The following is a 19,848-nucleotide window of genomic DNA, read 5'->3' on the forward strand; positions in this document are numbered from 1 at the left end:
AATTCATCGGTAGGCAGTTTGTTTGGATTGTTTAGCAAAAATGTCTTCTCTTCTAGCTGTGCATTAGTCTGCCATCTAGAGGCTGGGTCTAGAAACGTTCTGAAAAAAAGAAACGTTATGGGAGGGGAAACGGTCACCATTTTAAGATTCTTATTTCAGTCAGTGGCTTCAGAAGCAAATGCGTGATCTGCAGGCCAAGAAACCTTGAAACATGCATTTTTAATGCTAAAAATATGCTTGCTATTTATGGAGAACCTACAAAGAAGAATACGACTTTGTGGCTAATTTATGGTTTGGCAGGCTGTACTCCGTTCCGATAGGTCAGTGGAAGGATGTTCTCCGCTGTCTTGGTAAAGTATAGCCCGCCATATTTAGAGATCTCGCCCATGGAGGGAGTGCTCACTGTGCCTTACGCTGACGCCAACCTAGCACCTCCAATGTAGGGCACTGAAGCTTTGATGTATTGGCGCCATGTTCAGTACGCCTGCACAGTAAAGTTTTTTTTCTTGTTTGTTTTGGAAAGCCAAACCCAAAAAATCTCTTTATTTAAGAGGAAGAAAGAATGGGCTGAACCATCTGATGCTTCAATTATCTCAAAATCCAAGCAAAAAAAACCTAGAAAAGTGATAGAGGAGGTAAAGAAGAGGAAACCTGTCTCGCAACATGTCCCCAAATTTAGAAAGAGAATGCAACTCTGCATGTCAAAAGCTCAGAATTTCAAAATGGTGCAGAAAAGGAATGAAGAAAATATTTGCAAACATACTGATACAGATTCACTGTAGGAATAATACAATCCAAGGACACTAATAAAAAGGGCAGGAATCATACTTTCTTCTAGAAATACTGCATCCACTACATCCAGTTCAAAGAGACTCGGTTCCTACCATTAGTAGCAAGTATCACTGCACCAAAAAGGATGGTATTTAAGGCTCCATCTATAGCTAACGTAATCATCCTTGTAGGAGACAAAAAAGTTCAGAGAGTCACCTAAAGTGCCAAATATTACGGAACGTCAAGGCAGAGTCCTTAATTTTGACTGCCACAAGGACACATAGGTCATCTGCAAGTGCACCCCATGAAACAATACAGTAAGAGTATTGATGGAGTTGGGGTAAAATAGTGGAAGCTCCAGCACACAATGAGTATTCGTACTGGCAGAAGAAAGATATGGAGGACATTATTCAACACCTACCAGAGGAGAACAAGAAATGGGATTCTTCTATAGCACTTAAGGGAAAACAATATCCTCTGTAGGGTTTAAGGATGCGCTAGATGGTGGGTGATACTGCCAGGAGACAAGTATGTAGAAGTAAAGTACAAAAATATGCTCTGGTTTATTGATACCAGAGGGTAAATTTACAATCTGAAACTATTATAGAGGATTCTCTGGGAAAAAATGAAAAAAGGCAAGTGAAACTTCAAAGTCCATGGTAGCATTGCATAACACATGACAATTCTGGACAGGATCACCAAAACTCAGAAGAAGTCCAAGTAAACTGACCTTCCACTTGCTCAGTACCACGACCAATCAGAGACTCCTGTGACCCAAGCTCAAACACCATGCCAGGTAACTTCTTCTACATAAAGTAAGAGGCAAACTCCAATGCTTAAGAGGAAGTGCTAAAAGTAAATTACTGCATCAAGATGCGCCACAGCATGAAAAACTCGTAGGGGACAGAAGGATTTCTTTCAGAATGACAAATATTAACCTCAGACCTTACTCAGCAGAGATATTGTAGAGGGATAGAAAACATATCTCCACCAGTAGGACCAAGAAGTCAAAAATATGTAAGGAGTTACTTCTAGAGGATGAACAGGAGCTTTGAATACAATTTTGTAAGGAAAGGAACAATAGAAACAATATTTCTGCGGGAGCACAATAAGAGGGTGTACTCAAACCTTTTTTCAATACCAAAACAAGACCTACATTTAGGAACTATACTGGACTTGTGCTTCCAAAACAAATTTATGAAGACAAAGCAATTTCGGGTGACGACCCCACAAGAACTCATAGCCTTGATGGAGAGTGGGTACTGTCTGGCTATGTTAGACTTAAAAGACACTTTCAAGTTCTTGTGTACAAAGATCATTGAAAGTACCTCTGGTTTGTACTTAGGCACAATCAATACAAGTATAAGGTTTTACAGTATGGGATAAAATCTGCCCCAAACGTTTTTATATAGTGCTTAGGAGTAGGTGCAGCTCTTCCTGGAGGACAGTGCATTTATGCTTGTATATATTTGGATGATTGGTTAATCAATGGAAATTCATTCCTGGAATGTAAGACCAGTACAAACCGTGCTATTCACTCTCTTCATCAATTGGGTTTTACTGTAAATGTTAAGGCATTGCCCTTCAAAGAGTCTTTGATACGGATTTGGATGCAAACACTACAATTGTAGTAACCACACAGACCAGAAGAGTGGCTCCAAACGAACATGTTGGCTTTTATCATGCTTTGCATTGAGACCTGTAATGAAAATGTTGTCAATTATATTTTTATGAATCCTCTTCGTGTGCAGGCTTACATATGAGGCCGGTTCATGAATGAGTGGTCACAGATAAAGTTGGGTTTGGGATGATCTAGTAGTTGTGACAAGTAAGCTGCAAAAAAAGAATCCATGGTGGAAAGAGGAGAATTAGACATAAGACAAATAATTTAGAAGCCTGTTCCCCACTGTGACAATAACAGATGCAACACACACAGGATGTCGGTGCATACCTAATCATCTTTCAGGTCGGGGGTAATGCACACAGGAAACAACAGTACATCATTTAAATGTATTAATACCAAATACAGTTTTTCGGGCATTAAAAGTATTATAGATTCAAGTGCAAGGCAAATTTATCACAGCAATACAGTCAAAACAACAGCAATGTTTTACAAAAGCAAAAAGGAACAAAGACATACTCACTGTCAAGGCTTGTACAAGCAGTTTTGACATGGGCTATGCATAATCAAGTCACATTCGTTATGCATCATCTGCCAAGTCTACAAAATGTAGAGTGAGTAATAAGGTACGAATTGAAGAGATGCACCAACAACTTGAAACTGCAGAGAAACCTTTGGCAAAAAGTCCAGACTTCAAGAGAGTCATTGCCATAGTTAAGGGAATGGGACTTACCACAGGGTGGGTGAAAGAAATTCAGTTCAGGACAATAGGATTGAATGGTTAATGAAGTGTCCATTGTATGGGGTTAAACATTTAAGGAAAGGTGCGAGAGCGCAGAGGGACACCATTTGGTGAGAAAGGAGTTTCTGGGAGGGATACCAAGAGTAAATGCTACAGTTAGGGCAACCAGAACCACAGGTCCAACAGCCGTAATTATTTTGTTAGAAGTGTGGGCACAATGCACTCATGTGTGAGAATGAAAAGATACACTGTGTAGAGGAAGTAAATGATGGTGTAAAGAAAATAATTCTCCAAGTGTGAAGCATGGAAGATGATGTGTACAGTGAAAAAGTGACAGTATCTTAATGTAAGGTGAACATTAATGGCAAAAAAGATGTTGGTGTTAGCTGACTCAGGCTTACTATATACACTGATTGGAGACAAAAACAGAGGGGTGATCTTTGTCAAAAAAAATATTGAGTTCTTAACCTCCTGAAATCAGTCTTGGGGGAAAGATGGCACTAGAATCAACCGGGTTGGGTATACCATAATGTAGATTACCTTTAAGGACCTAGAAACCATAGGGAAGGTATTAGTCACTAGACAAGATGATCATTTGCTCCGGTGGAGACACAAGAGGGACATTGGCATAAAATGAAACCCAATCAAAATGTATTCATACCTTTTCTTGTGTGGTTCAACGTATAAAGCAGTTGTTGAATAAATGACCCAAATACGATTGGACTTCGGAGTGTGAAATGGTGGTCAATAAGGTGCTGCCAGAAGCAATGAGCTAGATGCCAATGTTGAAGTATTTTGATTTAAAATTGAAAACCATAGTAGCGATAGATGCCAGTTTGAATGACTCGAAGGGCTGTACTTTCCCAGTTGTTAGAATGGGAAGAGAGAGTAGTAGCTCTTGTAAGAAAGTGGCCCTGTATATACTGTTCCCAAATAGGTACAGTGTGCACAGAGTCGACAGTCCCCAGAGGTTTGGCAGAGGCTTAAGTTAGATATAACCTTACTCTCTAAAGTGGTGGCTTGGTCGAGCAATAAGGCAGTATCAGAGGACAGTGTAAAACATTTGTTGTACACACTCAGTCAGCAAATGGTCTCACACACTCAATAACTGAACTCTAGGCCAATGGTTTGTATAAAAAAATATATGGTTGTTTTATTTTAGAACCAACAATCTGTATCAAAATACTTTCTCAGAATGAGATGCTTTCGATAGGCAATAGACTTTTGAATGCAATAGATACAGTTGTTGCAATGGGCAACACAATTCAAGCACAATTATAACATTGACCTCAATGGGACTTTTTAAGTAAATGCAGTTACTTTACACAAGATTTTCTTACTCGGGGTTGGATCCTGGATTCAACCCTGGTGCATTTCCTGTAAACAGTTGAAAGAAATCGTTTTTGTTACACAGGCGATTTTTAAGGAATATTTGTACGTTTTAAAAATCGACACTTCGAAGAATTTCTGGCAAAAACTAGGCAATGTTATCCTATGGAGGAAAATCAAGTTATAGGTAAGTACGGTTGTAATTACTTTTCAGGGTCAGTGCTGGGCACCAAGATCCAGCACTGGGATCTCTCCTGATAGCAGGTGAGTAATTTCGTTTTCGTTGATCGGCTGATTTTTAGTGAATATTTTAAAGTTTCAAAACTCGACACTTAGAAGAATCTCCAAGTGAAACCAGTCAATGTTACCCTATGGAAGAAAAGTGAGTTATCGGCTTTTAGGTAAGTACTCAACTGGCAGAGTTAAGGTTCTAGGCATAGACTCCGGGGTCTCCCAGGGTCAGGTAGGTACAGTTGTTACACCCTCAGTGGCACAGGGGCAGCCGGGTGCAGAGAGAGTTAGGCCCAATGTTATCCTATGGCGGGCAGGGGGCCTTTGGTTGTTGGCTGCTGGCAAGCGGGCCACGTGGCTGTGGGAGCTGGGCTCCTGGTCACTTACAGGGTGCAGAGTGCAGGGTGCTTTTGAGCCGTCGGGCACTCAATGGATTTCAATGGAGAAGCTCAGTGACAAACAAAGGCTGCAAGCTCGGGGACGAAGATTCTTTAGGTGCGACCACCACTTCGACAGGTAAGTTGGGAAGCTGTAGCTTAGGTAGGCACCCAGGAGTTGGGCACAGGGAGCCGCAGGGCGCCGGGTGCAGGGGTGTCTTTTCGCTTTGGGAAATCTTACCCTCAGCTAGTCGCGGTTGGGGGGTCTCTGGTGTTGAGGCTGCAGGTGTCGTCGAGGAGGGTCCTTGGGTGCTGGATTCGGGGTCACAGTCACCGGCGGGACGTCCTCGTGGTCTTTGTCCACTCCGGCACAGGCCAGGCTTGGTGGGTGCAGAGTGTGCAGGAGTCTCGGTTCCTGGCTGGTGCCATGGGTCTGTTACTTGCTTTGAGTAGAACCACTGCTCGTGGGAATCCCAGTCTTTTAAAGTCACAAGGCAGCCAGGTCCTCCGGGGTTTTTGAGGTTGCAGATTACTGGAGACGCCGGGGTTTAGCAGGCGCAGGTTCGAGGGTCGACAGGCCTGTAGGGCTGGGGCCAAGTCAGTTGGTGTCTTCCTCTTGTTAGCAGCTGCACGGCAGGTCTTCTTTCTTCTTGTTCTTCTTGCTTGTTTCAGAATCGGGTTCTGCGGAAGGAAGGTTCAGGGTGCCCCCAAATACTACATTTAGGGGCGTTACAGGTAGGTAAAGGGCAGGGACCAATGGGTCCCTTCCCTGGGGTGGGTACATCCCCTATCCTTCCACTTTCCTGTGGGAGGGGGGCAGTAGCCTAGTCCTGATTGGGCAGGGTTCCCCATCTTCAAGATGGCGAGAGCCCGGAGATGTGCTTCACCTCGCCTTCCCCACCTGAGGGGTGGGGTTGGCAGAGGCTGGCACACCCCCTTTCCTCCCTTGGGGTTTCCCGCCAGTCTTCCCACCAGAGTGGGGGTCAGAACCGGTGGGGGCCAGTTGCTGAGTACAGCAAGTGGCCTGGAGAAGCTCACAAAGGCGGCATGCCTTTGAAGCTTCCCCTGCCCATCCTGGGGGAGGACACCTAGCAACTTGCCCAGGGTGTGCATTGTTGCAGGCCCAGGAGAGCGGATGGCGCTCTGCTCAGGGGTCCAGCAACATGTCTGCTGTGTGGCAGCCTAGGCAGCCCCTCAGACAGGACGTGGATTGTAGGTTAGGTTCCGGGGGCAACTCTAAGTTGCCCTCTGTCGTGCATCTTACATTAAATCCCACACTGGCATCAGTGCGGGTTTAATGTGCTGAGAAGTTTGATACCAATCTTTTCAGTCTTCAGTGTAGCCATCATGGTGCTGTGGAGTTCGTGTTGACGACCTCCCAGCACCATATACTCTTAATGGCAGCACTGCACTTACAGTGCCCAGGAATGGGCCTGGGTACTGTAGGGGTACAGGGCTCATGCACTTGTAACCACACCACTGGCATAGGGCACCCAGCTAGAGGGGTGACTGAGGTATGCCAGGGCAGTGTGTGTTGTGGGCATGGCACACAGGGATGTGTGTCATGTCGACTCTGTTTTGTTCTGCACCAAGACACTCCGCCTGCAAAGGCAGTGTGTGTGTGTCAGGGTACAGGGCCTCCAAGGGTGGGACAATAAGTGCTGCAGCCCTTAGGGGCCTTCTCTGATCACAAGGCCCTGGGTACCTAGGGTACCATTTACCAGGGGCTGACATGTGGCCAGAGATGCCAATTGGGTTTAGGCTTCATGCAGTTTTAGGGAAGGAACATAGGCCCTGGGTACCTGATTGGCAGGAGCCCAGGGCACACTCAGTCAAAGTACATCAGCAATTCAGCAAAAAGTGGTGGCATACCATGCAAGTAAGATTCCACTTTCTCACAGCTCTTTCTTCTGTTCACTGAATGGGACGGAGGCATGCAATTCAATTGTTAAGCTGAAGGCGCTAGCTTTCTCATGGGCGATTCAACACTTCAGATTTGAGTTATGGAGGTTTACTTTTGTGTTAAAGACCAGCCTGTGGTTCACATCTTTACTTGGAAGGAGCAGAGAGGGCTAACCGGTGGATAGATATGTTGCAATAGTTCAGTTTTACTGTGGAACACTTACCAATGTTATAGAACAGTGCTCTAAATTGCCTCTTGAGGCTACCAGAGGGCTTCTCAGATAGTGATTGTGATCAGTGTCCGATTTTGTCAGTAAGGGAGAAATTTCTAGATGCCGGTGAATTATTGAGTGCTGTATGCAATCAATTAGTAAAATGATGGTAGAGGTTCTGTAACTTGTAAGCACAAGGAAATTAATTTTGTAATGTAAGGTAAGAATTGCATTATTTGGATGGTGAGTTGAGGAGAGGTGATAGGTGGCTTTGCCGTGGAGGACATTTGGTCGTAGGTCTGTATTATTTGAGAACCGTATACAAAGGCCATGCACTGTTCCCAGTGAGCACTGAGGGTACCTTCACTAATTCCTGGACATGGCCTGTGCCCAACATCCAGTGCCCGTGCTCAGCAGGTACTGCAGGCATGGATTTGATAAGCACAGAACATGACAGTAGACCACCCCGGTGCCCGCTAGGCATGTCTGCAGGCATTGCCCAATGGATGCTGTGAGATAAAGGAACAGCAATCTTTCTATTAGTTCCTTGCTGGTTTCAACTGTGCTTTACTAGTTTCAAATGTGTCTAACTTATCCACTGGCAGAAGTCTTGGAAAACCAGAGCACTTCCTTAATATCCAAGATTGCACTCTGATGCCCGCATTGTGCCTCATAAGCCAAATACTAGATACTCCCAAGTTGCCTCCAAGGCTTCAGTCTACAGCAGAATACTCAGATGCTCAAAAAAACTTTTTCTTTCGCTTGGGTACTTGCTGAGCCTATTTCCTGTGCCTTCACCGCGCACTGATGGCATATGCATCGATGAATGCCAAAGCCCCTTTGACACAACATCAGGGCCTACAGATAAGATGGTGCCAAGGCATGAGCAAGCTAAGAAGCCTCAAATGCCATCTCTCTTGGAAGGGCATCTGGTAGGTAACAAGTGCCAGTCCCACTGAGAATAGGCTTGGGAGAAGGACGATAGACACACCGACTGGTACAGCAGGCTGTTCCTTTTTTTGTTCCCGACTTGAACTCTGAACATTGATTTAGCATTTCATAAGCGACTCTAATACAATACAACAACTTAAGAATTCTCCCTTCTCAGGGTGTGCTTTCCCCTGCAGTGGCCTCTGTCATGGAATATCTGGAGTAAGTTCTTGAAAAGTGCACAATAAAGGTTGAGGAAGAAGTAGCTGTACGTATTGTCATCTAAAGGGAAAAAAACACCACACAGAGCATTTTCTGTTTTCTACTGATTCTTACGATGCGCTGCAAACTGTAATATATTTCCTCTGTGCTACGTTTGAAACGGAGTTTGATTAATCAAATGTATTGAGGCCTTGTTGATCATTATAATATTAATATTTAAATCTACCCCAGCTGTCCCAGTCCACTAGGTGACTTTGTTTGGTTATCAAAGAATGAAGGACAAACTGGTCAACCCACCTAATACGATATCCTTCTGCAGCAACTGTTAACCTAGGAAACTCAATTTAGTGCCCAGTGCAGGCTGCTTAAGCAATATCTTGTGTCTCCAAACTTGCACAAAAGGATTCTTGTAGTATCTTGGATCTGCAGGGTAGCCAAAAGACCAGTGAACTGGGAAGGCTCTTCAGTAGCTGAAGAATGACAAATTAGGCACTACCGTTTCAGTCGTCCGTTGTTGCCTCACACCAATATGAAGTAAACATCTCAATTCGATTAAGATTAATATTAGTTTATAGGTCACAAGCTCAGATAAGGCATATTTATAATTTTTATCTATTTGGAGAACTCTTTTATATTTGGTGTTGAAGTTCGCTCACTGGCCCACATCTATATGTTCTCTGTTAGATCTTTATATACTGAAGATGCATGAAAAAGGCAGTAACATCTTCTCTTTTGAGTTCTTTTTTAGATTACGAATGTTGAATAATATATTTGTGTGTGTTTAATATAGGTGGTTGTGGGATCAAGGTTTCTGGCAGTGGTTTTGTATTGTACTATGCTGCATACTCTCAACAACTATAAATATTGGAATAGATTACTAGAATAAATGTGTTTATCTTTTCACCAGAAAATGTAATCAACGTTATTGACGAAGAAGGCTTTACTCCTCTGATGTGGGCTGCTGCTCATGGGCAGATTGCTGTTGTGGAATTTTTGCTGCAGAATGTAAGAACAACTCATGCATTTGTTACATTTTTGATCCATGTTTTATTTAATTATATTTTTATTTGGTTAATTGCAAGACATACAAAGTGTTGTACAACAAAATAAAGCAATCATGATTATCTACATTTGGGACAGAGTAAACGACCATGTACAAATTTGAAGTACTTATGTACATCCTGTATTTTGCTGGATTACATGTTTTAAAAATAATCACAGGTTAGATTTCATTTTCAGGTCTATTGTGTTAACCAGCTTGTGCTTTTTCCTAATTGCCGAGTCTGTTACTTAAACACAGTTGTGGATCAGAACACCTTTAGTCATCACCCAGACTACTACAGAAGAACAGAATGTGATAGTTTATTTCAAATCACAAATTTGACAGTACTTTTTCTGGTGCTATTGGGTAAGGGACTCCAAAGCCCATGCCCCTTTGATATTGGAGGTGGGTACTCTGTCACCTGAGTTGAACGCTTAAATCCTTGTTAGGAGCCCGAAGCATCCAGCCGTGTGCCCAGACAAAGACTGGGCCAAGTGCGTGTTGGTCTTCGCCAGAGGAGGCCAGGCTGGTCCACCCTCATGTAGCTACTACAATTTGCGTGACACACTTTTTAAGGTGCTGTTGCAGAAGTTTGTTTATTTAACCAATGAGTTGCTTCAACAATTGAGGGCTGTGGGAAGTTTTTTAGGTGTGGACAGTGAGGGTTATGGATAAAGAAATACAACTGGCAGAAAGACTGCTCTCTTACTTCCAAAACCCTGGACTTACATATTTTATCTGCTAGTCAATCCAACTCCTCTATGGCCACTCAGTCCAGTGGCCCTGGGTCAGATGGGGCCAATGAGGCTAATCCTGGAGCAGATACCGCCCTTGCCACCCCACCCAAACCAGATACTGCTCCTGACGTAAAACAAAAAAGGGGGCCTAATCAAAGGAACTGGGATACACTTGAAAGCAGTATACATTAGGCCTACTGAGAAACATACTTTGGATGACCTTAAGAAGGAAATTGTTGTGCAGATTAGTGAAAAATGTAAAAGCATTCTTGACATCAGTTTATGTCAATTATGTTATATTATAGTATATGGCTCTATTGAAATGCAACTGCTTTCTGTGGGGTCAAGAGGGACAATTGCTAATCCTTTTCCTGCATATAGACCTGGTATCTCAGTCTCTACAGCGATGCTCCCAAACGAGGGTAGGATTAAAGGGAAAGGGAAGGGGAACTTGTTAGGGGTCATTTCTAATAATAGATCCAATTCTTGCACAGCAGTGATTAACCAGATAGAGGATATAAGGAACATCTAGACGAAAAGTGCATTGTCTGTCACTTATAATGCAAGCTCTAACTCGCACATCTCAACATTACTTCTGTATGCCATTTACCTCCATCTGCCTGTCCCTACGTTTTAGTTCTGGACGACGTGCCTACACTAACCGATCAGGCAGTGGAAACCACAGAGCAGCTTTTAAAAAAAAAAAAAATCATGTTTATTCGTTTTTCAATATTAATAGTGGGTTACATTGGATTTCACATAGTTACGCAATACTGTTCAAGATTTCAGATGTACCAGCTTCAATCGTCTATTCATCCCATCCCCCTGCCCCACACCCACTAAGGCTAAACTCGGATAATAACAGAAAACAATTGAATGGTAGTTATTTAGTAAGAACAAAACCACAGAGCAGCTTATCAACAAGGTCACTCATTGGTTGTCTAGGAGCATTAAAAATCTGGTCCAGTTGTTTAACGATATTTTGTTTGCATGGAGAGTGGGTTGGGTGGTCCCCATGGCAAATGAATTTATAGGAGGTTGTATAATTGTTAATTTAAGAAATTCGCATGTGGTGGATGAACTGTTATATTCGTCCTATTTGATTTGATAGCCCAGGTTCAATAGAAGGTTTTACCCCTGGGTTTCTTTTATATAGGCTTGAAGCGGACATTGAGATGACTTGCAAGCTAAATTACCTCGCTCATCCTTATGTGGAAACTCTGGTCCCCACCCATATTCGGTATGGAGCTCTATTAGTATGCCCGAGAATTATTGACTTGGAAGATTTCCAGTGGCTAACGAGAGTATCCGGACTGAGGTGTCCAGGACTACGCTATACAGCTACTCATCTCAAAGGATGATTCTTGCTTAGCTGATGTTCCTCCCCTGCCCCAGGAGCAATGTCAAACTCCAGTCATGTGGGGTGTCCAATTTAATTAAACTATTGAGCTGGACCATTGCTGTGATATTTAAGTAAATTGAGTCTTGAAAGTTGGGTTGATTACATTCTCACAGTATATTTTTGCTACAGTAAAATTGGTCCACCAATGAGGTTTTTGTGATGGTTTCACATGTTACACAACCCCTGCTATTCCCTCATCCATGGGGCTGCCCGGCTGGTTTAACCTCTTGGTTTAAGATAACATGCCAAATTCCCACGTATTGTGATCTGTTCCCGGTCTTTCATTTGACTTAGAATAATAATTTTAATATGGTTGTCATTTGTTTTTAAAACAACAGTTTTGCTTCTAGTGTCAACCCAAAATATGTTCTACTTTTTGATTTTATAGATCAGCCTGCTAATAGGTATGCCAACCTGGAAAAGGCATCTAATCTAGTACTTACAGGGGATTTTAAGGACCACTAGGGAATACATCATTATTTTTTTTTTTAGAGTTTTATATAGCGCAAACTAGACCCGAAGATATCCGGTATCGGAGCGCTTTACATGAGCAGCAGTTTTGTTACAGATGGATACATTCATTTTTGTTAGGCACGGGGAGATTAAGTGATTTGCCCAGAATCACAGGATGTTGAGCTTTGTTGCTGAGACTCAAACACGGTTCCCCAGCTTCGAGGTCAACCGCTCTAGCTGTAAGGCTACATCCTCTCCCCAATCATTAGCCAGTAATGCATATATATTTGAGGTTGAGGATCCGGAAAACTATTTACAGGGTCGGGATCGAAGGCGATGCCTGTTGTATCCTCATCTGTTGAATTTTGATCTCTGTAATGCCATAGAATTTGTTAACACCTCATATCCTGGAACTGCTACATATGTTGGTAAAAGCGGTCAGACAGTATTTACTTCTTTGTTTCAAGGTATTGTCATGTGGCGGTATTGAGGCCCGGTTAAGACATCGCCATTTTACATTTGCTTTCAACACCTTTTCGTAGGCACTCTAACAGGACACCTTGAACATTCTGTACAAGGACTAAGTTCAGCGCGCACAAAGTTGTTATTTGTCTTTGGCCGTGTTGTAACACTAGGCAGTATCTGTGAGGCCTGTACAAATAACATGACTACATTCGTCCTTCACTGGGAACCAAACACCCAATTGTAGCGCCTGACTCTCAGAGGGTAGCGTTGCAGAGCAGTCTGAGGCTTACTCAAGGGAGGTGGTGTGGGCTAGTAGAAACTGTACGGACGTAATGAAATATAAAAAACATGCCATATAAAAAACATGCCAATAAACTGATTGAAGAATTGGCGTTACGCCATTACCCAACATCACTGGTCAAGAGAGCTTCCAAAAGGGCCCGAAATAATGACAGCGGGGCACTTTTGGATACTTTTACAAAACCTCGTCTTGAGAGAATGGTATGTGTTACAACGTTCTCAAATTTAACCACTAACATCAAAAAAGCCATTAATTCCAACTGGCATATCCTCAACACTGGAAATCTAACACTAGAGCGCCCCATTTTCGCATTGAAACGTAGTAGTAATCTACAAGACCTGATGGTCCATACTAGACCTGAGAACAATGACTGTCAAAATAGACAAACTACTCCGTGGAATGCGGAACCAGTGACAGGACACTTCCCATGTGGATCTTGTTCAGTGTGTCCGTTCACTAAACAGGTCACAGAAGTAGATATACAGTCAGATAGACCCTGGAGATTAAGCAAACACACTAATTGTAATTCAAGCGGGGTGATTTATATGATTAAATGTCCCTGTTCCTTGATTTATATTGGCATGACCGCAAGAAAAGTGCGTCTGAGGATTACAGAACATCGTAGTACCTTTCGATGCAAAAAAGCCAATACACGCATGACGAAACACTACTTGGAACTGGGTCACACTGAGAATGATCTACATTGGGTGGTTATTGACAAACCCAACTATGACATTAATATGGGTCCGTTGGAAACGTTATTATTTCGTCGGGAACAACGTTGGGTGTTCCGTACCGGAAGCCACATTAGTGGCTTGAATGAAGATATCCCATGGGGCTCTTTATAACCTGCCTTGGGTCTACTAATCTCTGACAAGGTTAGCAGATTTTGACCTGGCGAGTATAATTGTTTTCTGCAGGTTAGATGGAGTATGCGCTATGTCTATTGCATGAGTTGCAATTTGTTTACACTCATTATTTCGTTTCACTCTATGAACCTGAAAGTTATTGTGATCCCATTTGACTTTTTTAGAGAAGATCAAATACATCCTACTAACTTTTTTCCTAATTTGGTTAATATGACAGTATATTTGGGAATTCACGATAATAATTTTTCATTTTTTGGAAATGGGATAAACTACATTTCCCAAGTGCCCCGTGACCCGTGAGTGAGAGTCTGCACTTCCGGGTGCTTTTGGACATCGTGGGCATCAGAGTGCAGCGTTTTAAAGATTTATACACACTTGGTCTCCACATTGACGTGTATGGAGAATATATCTTAGAACTCTTTTCCCTTCTGTTTTTTGGGACGGTATACTTGGGTTTTACGATAATTCCTTTTTGTGCTGGGACATACTACATTACCCAAGTGCCCCGTGACCCGGTAATGAGTTTCTGTACTTCCGGGTGCATTTTGACATCGCGGGCAGCATGGTGAAGCGTTAAAAGGATTTCTACACACTTGGTCTTTCCCCTTTGGAGTGTTGCCACGCAAAGACTAGACACCGTTTATCGACAGGTAAATGGAGGGTTGGCGTTTTGTTGGTATCCTTATTTAGAGAACGTTGGGTTGTTTTCACAGGCTTCTCGATATACATGATGACCGTTGTGGTAAAGGTTCGTTTCCTGTGGATAGCTTTACATGCACAATTTCCTGGTCTTTTGCCGAGGCCACACTTATCAGAGACTCGTGTTTGAGTACTCGTATATGGTGAGGATAATTTTGGTTCTTGCTTTTCGTGTCAATATGTTCATCTTTAACAAGGAGAATGGCTGGAGGGGCATGTTGGCCCCGTACCAAGCATAGATGAGACGATGTTGTCCATCCATCTATATATAGCATATTGAGGTTGCTTCTAGATGTGTGGACATTTTGCTAACATGACCTGATGTATAGTGTGATTTGCCTCTTCTCACGTTATGATTTTTATTGATTCTACCTTCAGAAAACTGTGATCTGAGAGCACACTCCCCGTAGGGAAGAGGTAAACTAACATTACCCCTTAGGTGAGTGTTTTTGGTTTTGTTCCTTTGCATTTGAGGCTCTATTTTGTTCAGAGTGATGTGTATTAATGTGCACACCTTTGAAACGTTAGAATCCACGTGTGAAATGTTACATTCACGTGGTGTTTTGGTGCAGGGATTTTGCAATGGTGTCTATACTAATTATGTTGCATATATGTATTTTTTGTAGACCTTGGACCTGACTGAAGCTGGTGCCTTTGTCCAAGATTCACCATATCCAATTAAGTATGGTTGTCTTTGCTTTTATTATTTAGTTTATACACAGAGTGACAACATCATAGGTCCTGATGAATGCCGTGAATTAATGTTCAAACTGGCAGAAACATCTTGACCACTGATAAATAGGATATTTTTTCAGTCCTTTATCACATGCTTTTATCTTAGCCGATGGGGACTACTATTAAAAATAATTTTTTGCCACCCAGGAGCTAATTTTAATGCACTTTTTTGTTTTGTATTGTGTACTCTGTCCCTTACTCCCGTTGCCTAAATTGGTTACTCTGTAAAACACCTCACGCTCCTCTCAATTTTTTAAGAGAGTTGTAGCCCACACTGTCTACCTTGCGGTGGCAGTGTGTAAGAGGGGACCCAATGATGAAGCATGTCACCTTTGGGTGAGTGAGGGTTCTCGTTTTTATAAACTAAGACTTCTGACTATTGCGAGTTTTTCTCTGCTAATAGACACAGTAGTGACTCTTTTAGGTCACTACTATTTCATCACCCTTGTGAGATACATAGTTTGGAGTAGTGATGTTGTGTTTAATCCGTACATATGAACCCCCTTGTGCGATACACGTGGGCTAGTAATCGCCATTTGCAGGTGAGCAGAAATAACACTCAATAATTGATTGTCCAGTCTGTACTTTGCTTTATAAAAGTAAGAGTACATTTATTAAACACATACACAACTCAATCATATGCACCAATTTACAAATATACATAAGCTGTTGGAATTACTTTGTGACATTGCATAACATCTCCACCCCGCCCGCAAGGGGGGGGTGGGGTCTAGTACCACCACTCCCATGTATGCACATTATCTTTCCCCCAATGCAGTTAGTTGAACATAATCTGGAGCGAGGGCCCTGCGCACTGGCACCATCCCAGTGGCGACCCCATTACCTCAACAAGCCTTAGGGGTTCTCTGCCTCGCGCTACGCTACTTGCATTGCTTACTGTTGTACGGTGCTTTTAATTGCTTTTATTCCTGTGTTCGCATACCTGCACTATAACATTTTTACTTGCCAATTTGCACATTTACTTTTGCCTGTGGGCCGCTACTGACTCTCTTGTTGCCGCCACTTACTTCCTGGTTTCCCGTTGTGCTACGAGGAGACGCCATCTTGGGGAGTTGGCGGTCTAGCTCCTCTGGCACATGGGGCTATTTCAATGCGGGCTGCATGGAGGCGCCGAAGGCGTGCCTAAGGCAAGCCCGTCTGCGGCCGTCAGCGTCCCGGAAGTGGCCAGCTCCAGCCATACTGCCTGTGAGCCCCTTTGCTATTAGATGGTGCTTCACGGCAGCCGAATTGCGGGCCCTAGATCATACTCCCCCGTGCCAGTTTGGAAACTGGGAGATGGCTGGGGCTCTAAATAAGGCGTGCGACTCCTGTGGATTCAAGCTGTCCCAGGACCCAATTTTCCCAGTCTTTTACTGGTGCCCATGCAGGGCCCCTCCCTATTCAGGCCGCCCATATAAACGCCCGCTCTTTAAGGAAACATCATGCTGATGTTTTTGAGCTTCTTGATGACAAGTCCCTGAATCTGTTGTTTTTAACTGAATCCTGGTTGGATACTTCTTCAGATCCAATTGTTACCCTAGCTACACCTATGGGCTACAAGATCGACAGAGCTGATCGCCCGGCAGGGAGAGGGGGCGGAGTCACTATTTTTTACAAAAATAAGTGGGATCTCTGCAAGGGGGATGTCACTCAGTGGGGTGGATGCAAAGCCCTGGACTTTAGTATCCGCTTCTGGGCCCACTTTACACTAAGGGGTTCTTTGATCTATAGGCCCCCTGACCTAATGCGGAAAAATTAACTCACTTTATTGTCTTGGGAGACCTTAACATTCACTTGGATCAAGCAGAGAGCAAAGATCCACGTGATCTGTTGGATATGTTACATCTGGCACATCTTGACCAATATGTTAGCCTCCCTACCCACCAAGCGGGACATATTCTTGACCCTATCTGCACCAACTTTCTATTCCTATTAGAGGACCCCGGCCCTGTCACATGGTCAGATCATTTTTTATCTCGCATTTCATGGGTGGTGCCAAATATTGAACCGATACGGCGCTCAGGCCACAAATCAGCCTATGGCAAAATTGACCTAGGTGAACTTTATACAGTTCTGGCAGCTACCAAACCAAGTTTGGGGGGGAGCTTGAGGAGTGCCTAGCGGGGTTCTCTAGCTGGGTATCTACTGCAGTAGCCAAAGTTGCCTCCTGTCGTCCAGCCAGGCTGGCGCGGGAGTCACAATCCAGGGCATGGTTTAACCCTACTCTTAAAACTATGAAGCTCGACTGTAAGGTTCTTGAGAGGGCATGGCGGAGGAATGGCTACAGTCTGGTTGACAAGCAGAAGCTCAGAACTAAGCAGAAATTATATTATGCAGCTGTTATCCTCGCTAAAGGGCAATTTCTTTCTGCCCGTATTGAATCCGCCAGCAACAGCCCTAAGGACATTTCTGCTGTTGTTCAGAGCTTCATGTCCCCGATGGCTCAAGCAAGTGTGCCGCTATCTTCACCTTCTTGGTGTAACACCCTCTCCTTCTGTTTTAGGGATAAGATTCGGGCTATCCAAGCATCATTTATTCCTTGCAATAGCACTATGGAGATACCTTTGGAATGTCACTCTGCTGGTTCAGTCTCCACCTGGTCCGTATTCAGTACAGTGGACCCATTGGAGTGTCATAAAATTCTGAAGGGTCTGAAGTCAGGTTCGCCTTCGGACCCCTGTCCAGCGAGGACACTGGCAGCAGTTGCCGAGGTTATCAACACGGAGGTTAATACCATTATCAATCTGTCTCTTCAGAAAGGGGTGGTCCGCGGGCGTTGAATGAGGCCAAAATCCTTCCTCTTCTAAAAAAGCCGCCGCTGGACCCCCTCTGCCCAGGGAACTACCGGCCTATCTCCCTCCTTCCTGCTGTGGCGAAGGTGTGTGAGAGGTGGTCAATAAGCAGTTGACAGACTTTGTGGAAAGGGAGATGCTTCTGCACCCTGCTCAATCAGGGTTCAGGGCATCCCACAGCACAAAAACCGTGCTGGTGGAGGTGGCTGAAGCCATCCCGGAGTGCTTGGACGCTGGCGGGAGAGCAGCATTAATTTTGCTTGACCTCTCGGCGGCGTTCGACACGGTCCCACACGTACTTCTTCTCTCACGTCTGGCCAAGATCGGTCTGTCAGGAGTCGTGTGGGACTGGTTTCGGTCATTTCTGGATGGGCGTGCCGAGCAGATCTGGATCCCACCATCCTCCTCCTCCCCTCAACCCGTAACAACTGGTGTTCCACAGGGTTCCTCCCTCAGCCCCCTTCTTTTTAACATCTATCTGACCCCGCTGATCTATTTGGCGGAGGAGTTGGGGGCTAAGGTGATGGCATATGCAGATGATACCCAGCTGCTTTTTACCTGGAATAAAGAGGTGGACACGGTATTACCGGTTCAACACAGCCTGTCCTCCATTTTCAAATGGCTGGCTGAGGCACAGCTCAAATGTAATGAAGAAAAAGTGGACGTTCTGCTCTTTGGCAAATTCCCCTTAATTTTAGAGAGCAGCTCTGGCCCCCTGAGTTTCCCTCACCCACCTCATCAGGGAATGCAGCAAAAAACTTGGGGGTCTGGTTTGACGAACGTCTTTCCTTCTCGACACACATCAACAAGCTGTCTGGATGTTGTTTTGGCCTGCTTAAAACCCTCCGAAGATTTTTTCGCCCTCCTCCCTCTAGCAGCGAGGACAACTGTTGCCTGTGCTCTGATCTTGTCTAGGTTGGACTATGTGAATGCCCTCTATGCTGGTGTGCCTGGGTACCTGCTTGAAAAAACTGCAGGTGGTTCAGAATACAGCAGCTAGACTTTTGTTGGCCATTCCGGCTAGAAACAGTGTCCGGCAACAGCTACGCTCCCTTCACTGGCTTCCCATGTTGGAGCGAGTTAAATTTAAATCCTTGATTTTGGCTCACCGCGCCCTGCATGATTGTGGTCCTCTCTATTTACAGAGGCTTTTTTCCTTTTATGATCCTGCACGTCCTTTGCGGTCCTCGTCCCTTTGCTATGCTCTGATCCCTCGCTTTAAGTTTCAGAGAATAGGGGGCAGTTCTTTTACGGTGAAGGCGGAGGCTGCCTGGAACACCCTTCCTCTTGCTTTACGCACTATCCAGGACCCTGCTGTGTTCAGGAGGAAACTGAAAACTCCTCTATTCTCCTGCTAGTACTCCATTTTCTCCCCCGATAGGCTCCGTGCCGGGATACTCATGAGTACCTGTGCGCGCTACAAATTTATGTAACATAACATAAAAATGGGTAACCCTGCCTTGGTGACACATAACCCTGATTGAGCATTTCCTACTGACCATGAAGTATACACCTCTACATCTTAAGGGCTAGCAGTCTGAGGTCTTCACCTAAGCGCAGCAGCAAGAATACATGTTTAAGCATCACTTTAGAATGACAGTTCTCATCACATTTGTGGATCATTACAATGCATTGCAATTACAGCCCCTAAAGGCATCACAGATGAAATCACAGGATTACGCATATACAGCCAGGCACCCTAGCAGGAATGTCTGACAACATAACCCCACTTTGCTTATGATATCATCTTACACAGGTACTTCACATTACACATGTGACTTTTAGTCCCTCTGAAAGAAATAACATTAGTAAATGCACTACGGGTGCAATTACACCTCTTCACTTCCAGGGGACGCCCTTCTCCAGACATCCCCACCTCAGCCCTTCATCCTTTGGCGCACTTCTCAATCCTCTTCCAGCCCAAGAGGAGTTAAAATGCTGGATGAGCCCTTAAGGAGTTATTCTTTTCAAGTCCCCATGAGACTTAGGGAGGGACTTTTCTTTGTGGTGCTGGGG

At 44.1% G+C, this 19,848-nt stretch overlaps 1 protein-coding gene across 1 annotated transcript in view; it reads left to right on the forward strand.

Annotated features, from left to right (window-relative positions):
- Positions 1-19,848, forward strand: part of ANKRA2 (ankyrin repeat family A member 2) — a 188,648-nt gene that overhangs the window by 102,256 nt on the left and 66,544 nt on the right. The window contains exon 5 of the mRNA XM_085632334.1: positions 9,245-9,342. Coding sequence (XP_085488460.1) covers positions 9,245-9,342 — 98 coding nt within the window. The remainder of the gene's footprint in view (positions 1-9,244; positions 9,343-19,848) is intronic.

This window comes from Triturus cristatus, chromosome 2_1 (genome assembly GCF_964204655.1).
Source record: "Triturus cristatus chromosome 2_1, aTriCri1.1, whole genome shotgun sequence".
Classification (NCBI taxonomy): domain Eukaryota; kingdom Metazoa; phylum Chordata; class Amphibia; order Caudata; family Salamandridae; genus Triturus; species Triturus cristatus.